Source organism: Hipposideros armiger, unplaced genomic scaffold (assembly GCF_001890085.2).
Source record: "Hipposideros armiger isolate ML-2016 unplaced genomic scaffold, ASM189008v1 scaffold_647, whole genome shotgun sequence".
In the NCBI taxonomy this organism is placed as follows: domain Eukaryota; kingdom Metazoa; phylum Chordata; class Mammalia; order Chiroptera; family Hipposideridae; genus Hipposideros; species Hipposideros armiger.
This window is the reverse complement of record NW_017731997.1, coordinates 36,253-45,582: the sequence shown is the minus strand read 5'-3', so window position 1 is coordinate 45,582 and position 9,330 is coordinate 36,253. Positions and strand designations below refer to the sequence as shown.

General features: G+C 41.3%; 2 protein-coding genes across 3 annotated transcripts in view; one reads left to right on the top strand and one right to left on the bottom strand.

The window, feature by feature from the left end:
- PARS2 (prolyl-tRNA synthetase 2, mitochondrial) overlaps positions 1 to 3,883 on the top strand; it is a 26,260-nt gene extending 22,377 nt beyond the window's left edge. Inside the window, exons 4-5 of one of the 2 annotated variants that reach the window (XR_002122072.1) lie at positions 3,064 to 3,209; positions 3,539 to 3,881. The gene's annotated coding sequence lies outside the window, so the exon portion shown is untranslated. Of the gene's footprint in view, positions 1 to 3,063 lie in introns of both variants that reach the window. The other variant, XR_002122069.1, reaches the window with a different exon arrangement.
- TTC4 (tetratricopeptide repeat domain 4) overlaps positions 1 to 9,330 on the bottom strand; it is a 17,618-nt gene that overhangs the window by 5,494 nt on the left and 2,794 nt on the right. The window contains exons 4-8 of the mRNA XM_019625977.1: positions 9,017 to 9,118; positions 6,581 to 6,722; positions 1,774 to 1,860; positions 1,544 to 1,649; positions 169 to 181 (exon numbers count right to left, since the gene is read on the bottom strand). Coding sequence (XP_019481522.1) covers positions 169 to 181; positions 1,544 to 1,649; positions 1,774 to 1,860; positions 6,581 to 6,722; positions 9,017 to 9,118 — 450 coding nt within the window. The remainder of the gene's footprint in view (positions 1 to 168; positions 182 to 1,543; positions 1,650 to 1,773; positions 1,861 to 6,580; positions 6,723 to 9,016; positions 9,119 to 9,330) is intronic.

Below are 9,330 nucleotides of genomic sequence, written 5' to 3'. Positions count from 1 at the left end.
GGGTGAAGACAGAAACACACAAACCTTATTGTGTGGAAGGAGGCAAACCCATTTCACTAAAACAGGGACACCACAACACTGCAAACTCCGAGGGCCAGCTCTGCACTCGATTCATCTTCATTATCCCCGAGGCATCACTTGTTTGACTTCCCTTCACCAGACACCTACCAGGTGGGGGACTCTGTGTCAGAGAGGAACTAGACAAGGTTGCTGCCCTTAAGACCCTGCTCACAGAATAATGAGGAGATAGCTATGGAAATCAGTATAATATACAGTAAGAAGTGGAGCTGTGCAACTGCAGACTATGAATTCAGTCTGGTGACTGGACGTGACTGGGGAATGATGGACCTTGAAGCAAGGCTTTGAAAGGCAGAGAAGTTTGGGGTGGGGGATAGTGGAAGGGCATTCAACCCCAAGGAACAGCATGTGCAGAGGCACAGAAAGAGTCAAGAGTGGCATGTACAAAAATGGCACATGCTTCAGTTTAGCTAGAGCATAGAATACTAAAAATAATGCACATTGACGTAACCTTGACTATCTCATGGAAATAAGGATAAAGCAAAGGTCAATAGTAGAGTCACATCTGATGTATGTGTATGGACGTTCCTATGGCTAGCACAAAGGGTAAAATTACATGCAATCAAAATTACCTTTGAGGATATCTCCTAAACCAGGGGTTGGCAAACTTTCTCTTAAAGAGTAAGATAAGAAATATCTTAGGCTTTGTGGGTCAAATGCTGTCTGTTGAAATTAACTCTGCCACTGCAGTGTGACAACAGCTATAGGTAACAAAGAGGGAGAGCACAGTTTGCTGACTCCTGCTTTAAACCATTGGTAAAATACGTATGTATGGCTTTGTGTATACTACTGTTGAGAGTAATTCTTCTCTATAGTGAAGTCTGAGATGCAGAGTTAGACTAAGGGAGAGAACCAAAACAAGGTCTGTGTGCAAATGTCTGGGCATCCCAATATTCTACATTTTAGAAAAGGACCAAATCCCTTACTGCGAATGACAATTAGATGGAGAATCTGGACTATGCCATTCTATTTAATTTGTTAATATGTGTTAACGGATTGCTTGGTGTGGAGAAGGACTAGTGGAGTGCATCTTAGCAGTGTCAAGTTCTCAAAGTCAACAAGTCATTTAAATGAGTGCATAATTTACTCATCAAAGAATGAGACCAAGAACCTACCCCACATTTTCATAGCAAGTGTTACTGTGAAAACCAAGGCCGTGCAAGTCAAGGCTCACCAGGTGTCTTGCTGGATAGCCAGCTAAAAGCAGGGTTTAGATCATACTACATTCATTTCAAATGCAGGAAAGTGGGGGCAAGGGAGATAGAATTTGTCATTATATTATTGAGCAACATCCTAAAAAGTCACTTTCTCAGGAGGCAGTAGAATGCAGTGGCTAAGAGCAAGGACCTGGCTTGGACACATATTTGCTGTGTGAGGCTTCTTCACCTCCCTGAGACTACATCATCATCAAGCAAAACAGGAGCAAGACCTACCTCAGAAAGCTACGGTGAAGATTAAATAATGCTTAACCATAGCAACCGTTCCGTATAGGTTACCTGAGACCAACACTTGCACACGATGGGAGAGCTGACTGAACTCGGGTGTGACTCCAGACCCCCTTCATCACACTGCTTCACCAGAGCAGAGAGAAAATGAGCAAATTCATTCAGGCAAAGCATCCTAAGGAAGGTTCTCAACAGGCTTCGGGATTAGTGTATTTAGGAAGACCACAGGGCCTCAGGTTTGAGAACTCACCTTGACAGCCTGGAGTAAAGCCTCATTCTGATTCTGCTCCTTCTTTTCTTTCAGCTTTGCTTTCCTTATATCCCTCTGTTCAGTTCGCTGGAAATGAAGTTTAGGTGCATCAGCTCTAGGGAACTTGCTTCCTCTTGTTACCACCCCACCTCCCCACCCCCCGGCTCCTAAATTCCTATTTCTGGTGTCTATCCAACCCAGGCTCCTGTGTCAAGGGATACCAGTGGCCAGATTCAGTTCAATAAGCATGTAAAAAGCACATGTCTGGGTGCCAGAACCAGCGGCAGCAGAAATTTAAAAACCTATAGTTCCTGTACCCAAGGAGCTCACATGCTACTGAGGGGAACAGACAAGAAAAGGTCTGTTATGTGCTACCCTGGGAGTGTGAACCAAGTGCTATGAACCGCAGAGGAGGGACTGACTGCCCCTTTGAGGATGTGGACTTAGAGAGGAAGATTCCATCAGGCGAGGGAGAAAGGGCATTCTCGGTGGAGGGACTGACACCGGAGTCTACGGGGCATTTCAGCTTCTCTGGTACGGTTGAAGTATAGGAAAACACACTGGAAAAACCCAGGGCAAGAGCTTATCAGAGGCTCTGGCTTTTGCACAATACAATCCATGAGAGAAAAGTGCCACCAGTCTACTTAATCTGGCAGAAACGTAATTTAGATCTCCTTTTCCTGCTAATCTACCCCAAACCAGATGATCCTGCTCTTACCCTCAAGATGGTGGATTAATAGGAATCAGCAAACTTTCTGTAAAGGGCTAGAGAGTAAAAGTTTTATGCTTTGCAGACCATGTGTAGTCTCTGTCATACATTATCAGGTTTTCTTTGTTTATAGCCCTTTAAAAACGTGAAAAATATTCTTAGTTCACAGAACATGCAAAAATAGGCCACAGGCTGGATTTCGTCCGTGAGTCAGTTTGCTGACCCCTGCCTCTAAAATACAGCACCAACCATCCCTCATCTTCCCCACAAATGCCCACAAAGGCTAAGACAGATCTTTTTTTTTCTTGTGACCAAAGTCTGCCCTTTCAGAGAGACAATGTCCGATAATTCTTGGTCATTCCTCCTCCAGTCCAGTATGCCGAGAGAGCTGCAAAAGTCCTTTCTGCTATCAGCAAGTAGGATTCCATTATCAAGAGTGCCCCACCCCATGGATGCCACTAAAACTATGTCCAATTCTGCTTCCCAGCTGACAGACACCCAACCACATTGGGTCTGGTCCACATTAGAGAATGATTAAAGATAACTTGGCCTCTGTCCCATGTTTTTACTCTGATTTCCAGGATGCAAGTGGGTGGACACGGCTTCCTGCTGTCTCACCTGAAGTTCGAGGTCTCGGCAGCCCACATCAAGTGGAGAAACCACCAGGTCGAAAGAGCCCTGAACTATGGAGGCTGCTGCCCCGCCCTTTTAAATCAACTTAGTTGAGGTATAATTGACAGATTTTAAGTGTACAGCTTGGTGAGTTTTGACAAATGCATACACTGAGTACTCATCATTCCCGTCAAGATCAAAACATTTCTATCTCCTAGAAAGTTCCCTCATGCCCCTGTGTAGTCGATCCCCCTCTCATCCCACCACTGACAGGTTTATTTTTTTTTTATTGCCAAGTAATATTCCAATGGTATGAATATATCACACTTTACTTATCTATTCTCCTGTTAGACACAAGGGCTATTTCTGGGTTACTATGAATAAAACAGGCTATTGAGCATTCTTATACAAGTCTTTTTATGAGCATGTTTTCATTTCTCTTAGGTATACCTAGGAGTAAAACTCCCGGGTCATAGGATAGCTGTATCAAACGGCCAAACTGATTTTCAACGTGGTCATCCCTTTTTCTGCCCCACTGGTTGTGGACAAGAGTTCTAGTTGCTCTGCATCTTTGCCAATATGTGGTATTGTCAATCTTGTAAACTGGGATCCCACTAAGGTTTAATTTGCATTTCCCTGATGACTAATGATACTGTGCACATTTTCATGTGCTTCCTGTATATCTTCTTTTGAGAAGGATCTGTTTCTTTTGCCACATTTAAAACTTTTTCAATATTGATTTACGTATTCTGGATAAAAATCCTTTATTAGACATTTGTATTACAAATATTTTCTCCATTCCATGGCTTGCCTTTTCATCTTAATGATGCCTTGTTTTTTAAGTTTTGACTAAGTCCTATTTATCAATAATTACGTCTTTTATGGTTAGTATATATATTTTTTCATTTTAAAAATTGAGGTGAAATTTACATAACTTTAAAAATTAACCATTAAACATTTTAAAGAATACAATTCAGTGGCATTTAGTACATTCAGCATATCATGCAATCATCAACTCTCAAGACTTTTCAATACCCTCAAAGAAAGCCCTAAGCTCTTATAGCAGTCAGTTTCCACTTCTTCCCCCTTTCCCCCAAGCCCTGGAAACCACAATCTGCTGTCCATATAGATTTACTTATTTTGGATGTTTCGTGTGTATATATATATATACATTCACATATATATACATACACATACACACACACACATATACAGAGGGTGCCAAAAAAAGTATACACATTTTAAGAAAGGAAAAAACTGCATTAAATTTGTAATACTCAATATATATCGATAACGAAAGATTAATACAAGCCATGCTTCACTTCTGCAATTACAAGAGGTGCTCAAAGTGGTTACTATCTGTGTCTAGACACTTCTCTTTCTTTCTTTTTTTTAATTTTATTGGGGAACAACCATGGTCATTGGTTGGTTATACATTGCTCCCATGCTACAATGGCATAGTTGACCCTTTTTTAGGGAGGACACAGCTCACAGTGGCCCATGTGGGGATCAACCCAGCAACCCTGGTGTTATCAGCACCACGCTCTAACCAACTGAGCTAACCAGTCACCTCCCAGACACTTCTGATTATGGCGAACTACTGCTTGAGCAATATTGACCAAAGTGTCCACTTGAATACATTTTTTTTGGTACCCCGAGTGTGTGAGTGCGTGAGTGTGTGAGAGTGTGTGTGTGTGTGTGTGTGTGTATGGATATTTATATACGAATATACATATACACACACACGAATATATATATATACACACACACATATATGTATATATATACATATACATATATGTGTGTATATATATATGGAATCATACAATATGTAATCTTTTATATCTGGCTTCTTTCACTTAGCATAGTGTTTTTGAGGTTCATCTACATTGCAGCATGTATCAGTTCTTCATTCCTTTTTATGGCTGAGTAATATTCTATTTTATGGACAGACCACATTTTATTTGCCATCAATTGATGGACACAGATTGTTTTCAGCCATTTATGAACAGCATTGCTATGAACATTCACGTACACGTATTTGTCTGAATACTTGTTTTCAATTATTTTGGGTCTATACCTAGGAGTGGACGTGCTAGGTTATATGGTAATTCTATGGTTAATTTTTTGAGGAATTGTCAAATTATTTTCCATAGTGGCTGCATTATTTTACATTTCCATCAGCAATGTATGAGGGTTTCAATATCTCCACAGTCTCCTTTAAAAAAAAAATTTCAGCTATCCTAGTGGGTGTGAAATAGTTCTTAGAACATACTTGAAATAGCTGGGTTAAAGTCTTTGTAAGTCCCATGTCTGGCCTTCCTCAGGAACAGTTTCTATTGATTTTTTCCCCCGTGTATGACCGTACATTCTTGTTTCTTTCCATGTCTTGTAATTTTTTGTTGAAAAGTGGACATTTTAAATATAATGTGGCAACTCTGGAAATCAGATTCTGTCTGTACAGGGGCTGTGTGTGCATGTTGTGACATGCCTTCAACTCTCATCCAAGCAGTTTACAATTTGGCCTTAACCTTTACTTCCTGCTTGTACAGAGCCTCCAAATCGGCCAGAGATAACAATTTGGGGCCTTCTTAGATCTTTCCTGAGCACATGGCCAGCCCTGGGCACACATGTGACTTAGATTCCCAGGAATACACTGGAGTTTTACAAAGTCATTATATAATCTCATTCCCCAGCTTTTCCTTTTAAGTTTTCTGTAAGCCTAATGTTTGCCCCAACTGTTAATCCTCTGCCTCAGGCAGCTGCAATCTTAAATAACTGCCTCTACTTTGACATATGTCCCACCAACTGCCCTTATACCCAGCCAGACTATGGCAGTCTTATGCCATTTTTTATTTACTCAAATCATAATAGCCACAAATTTATCTAGTCCTTACTATATGTCAAGAAATGTGCTAAGTTTCTCTCTCTCTCCTCTCTCTCTCTCTCTCTCTCTCCTCTCTCTCTCTCTCTCTCTCTCTCTCTCTCTCTCTCTCTCTCTCTCTCTCTCTCTTTCTTTCTTTCTTTAATCTTTACTATTTTCAAAGAGGGGACTGAGTTTCAGAAATACTAAGAAGTTACTCAAGGTTACCTAGTTCTGCCATACCCTGTCTGGAATGTTCCCGTCACCCCCACCCCCACCCGAGTAAACTCTTGCTCAATTTTCACGAGATTAGACTCAGGCATCACCTCTTCCAGCAAACCTTCCCTGCTACCCCCATCTCTGCCCTGCTCTCGGCACAGGCAAAGTTAGATACCACTACTACTTTATATCCTTGCTTACCTCTCTCGCACTATAACTATTTAATTACTTGTTTCTTTACTTCTCTGTGTCCTCCAGTGTTCCAAGGGTAGGGACTGGTTCTGGGTTTTGTTTTTAAGGAAGAAAAACTTTACAATGACCAAAAAGACACAGTCTGGGGAATGTTAATTAATTCATTAATGCTAGTTAACAAATGACAACTGGCTACTGATTCTGCCACCAACCTTTAGTTTGTCTGCTTTAGCCCTCAATTCCAGAAGCTTCTTCTCTTTGGCATTTATCTGCAGCCCCTTATCGCACCAGTTCACAGCGTCAGCAAAGTTTTTCAGTTCCAGATGGCATAAGGCACCTGCAGAACCCAGAACCCTTAGGATTCATGGACAACATGCATGGAAAGAGCCCCCCTTAAGCAGGAACCCCCACCTCCACCAACTACCAGCCAGCACCCTGAAGGGGAAAATGGATGATAAAGCCCTTTATATTGCATTCCCGAGAGTAGGAAGACTATTTTTTGTACCTTAGATCAATAAGATCTCTAGGATCCATTCAGGTAGACACTCCTGTGAGCCTCCCTAATATTAAGGACTCTTAAAATAGGGATGGTTACAGCTCAGAGGCAAAAAGCACAGGCTTTGGAATCAAAACAGATTTGGGCTGGAAATATGGCTCTGTCATTTACCAACTAGGCATTAGACAAAAGACTGAACATGTCTGAGGTTCAGGTTCCTCATCTGCAAATGAGAAAAATAAAGTCCATCTCAAATGATTTTTCTAAATGGTATCAGAAAGCAGAATTTGCCTCAGCCATTCAGTGGGAAAACCAATGACAACAGGACTCTCCTAAAATTGTTCTTGATGGCTACCAGTTTAATCTGCCTCTTCTTTAATTATGTTTAATTTTCTCCAGTCATCCTCTTTAGGCTTTCCACAGAATTTCAAAATATGNCCCCCCCCCCAACACACACACGGCACTGGAGCAGTGCACCCCTCCCACTGCCCCATACTTATGAAGATAACTATTGCACAGATATTGGCTTCTAAATACCGTTTTCCACTAAAAAGAACCAGGGCCCCTTGAGAAAAATGGCTGATTCCAGAGCTGGGACAAGAAAAGTACAATTTGGACCAAAACATCTTGTACCAGAAAGCAAGGAAGTGCTTAAAAAATTGAAACAAGTCAAAAGGACACGAACAATTTGAAGGGATTCCCACTGGTCAAACCTGAGACAATTTGAATACAATAGTAACAGATTATGACAATGAATATAATAGGAAGCTATAAGTCCAATGATATAAATAAACAATTACATTGAAGGTTTGATAAACAATGGGATGGATACAAGGTGTCATCACAAAATACAATGAATGTTTAAATTTTTAAAAATTGTATTACAGTAAAAGACACATTACCATTAACCCCTCTCAAAATACTCCCTCTCACTTCAAACAAACATACCCCACCGTTCTTGCCACTTTCTGAAGCAGTTCTGGAAGTCCTCTTTCATGTCTTTAGTTGCACTGTCGTGGCTGCCTCAATGTCCTGAATTGATTCAAACTGTTTTTCTTTTCATGGTCATTTTGACTTTGGGGAAGAGCCAGAAGTCACATGGTGACATATCCAGTGAATAAGGTGGATGAGGACACACTGTAATGTTTTTATTTGACAGCAACAGCCATACAAGAAGCGTTGTGTGAGTATTGTTATGATGGAGGATGAATTAAGACACTCACGAAAGAGGACTTCCAAAACTGCTTCAGAAAGTGGCAAGAACGATGGGATAAGCGTGTTTGAAGCAAGGGGGAGTATTTTGAGGGGGGATTAATGGCGATGTGTCTTTTACTGTAATAATTTTTTTTATTTAAACATTCACTATATCTTTTGATCACACCTTTTTACCACAATTTTTTTAAGGGCATTCATCCTCCTCCCCTCAAAAAATCTCATAGAGGAACAAAATAAAACTTCTCTTACCTCTAAATTATCAGGGCAGTATTTATGCTCTGAGTCCCAAGAGGGCGTTTCACCAAACATCACCATTAGATGATCAATAAACCTAAGGATATAACATGTACTTTCTGGGTATCAATAACTCATGATCTACTTTCCCACATCACAGTCCCCGGACACCAAATCACAGAGATATCAGAATATATAAAACATGAAAAGGAGGCTTAAGCCATTTTGACAACAGTGCCCAAAATGTGTATGTGTATCACTTGTCCTATTAAACATGGTCATTTTCTTTAAACTGACACAGGCTTACCAACATTCCTTACACTTAGCCACATTCTAAGCATCAACCCTATGAAGTCACATGTTAAAACTGCTAGTTATATTTTTTCTAATATACACTTCAATTATTATGCACGTACCACCTCCAATGATTTCCTGTCTCACTAGATATGTAACAGTGCTGGACAGACACTGGACTGCAGTGTTCTACTTCCTAGCCCAGTCTGTACAATGGTGAGAGTGTCTATCACTGCAAAGCCAGTTAGTAAAGGGAGAAATCAGCTACAGGGTAGAGGTTATGCCAAACCAGACTGAAACCCTCTATACTATTCTCCCTCCTCAACCCAAAATCCACCTGTCCCTCCTGCAGGCACAGCAGGAAAAGAGCATGCAAGCAAAAGCAGAGGGCTCTTGGGCAAGTAAGTACCTGGAGTCCTCGTGAAAAGCAGAGATGAAGTCCGACTGGGCATACTCCGGGTACAAAAAGAGCACAGGCCAGCTCAGTCTGCCCTGGTCATCCACACTCAGCCTGGATCCACAGAAGTTGTCAAGACTGAGCCCATCCAGGAGAAGTTCACCTCGACCTCCTGAAGCTGAATCTTCATCCTCACCGGCAGCTTCAGAGACTACCCGGATGTTCCTAGCCTGGGGTGAAGACAGAAACACACAAACCTTATTGTGTGGAAGGAGGCAAACCCATTTCACTAAAACAGGGACACCACAACACTGCAAACTCCGAGG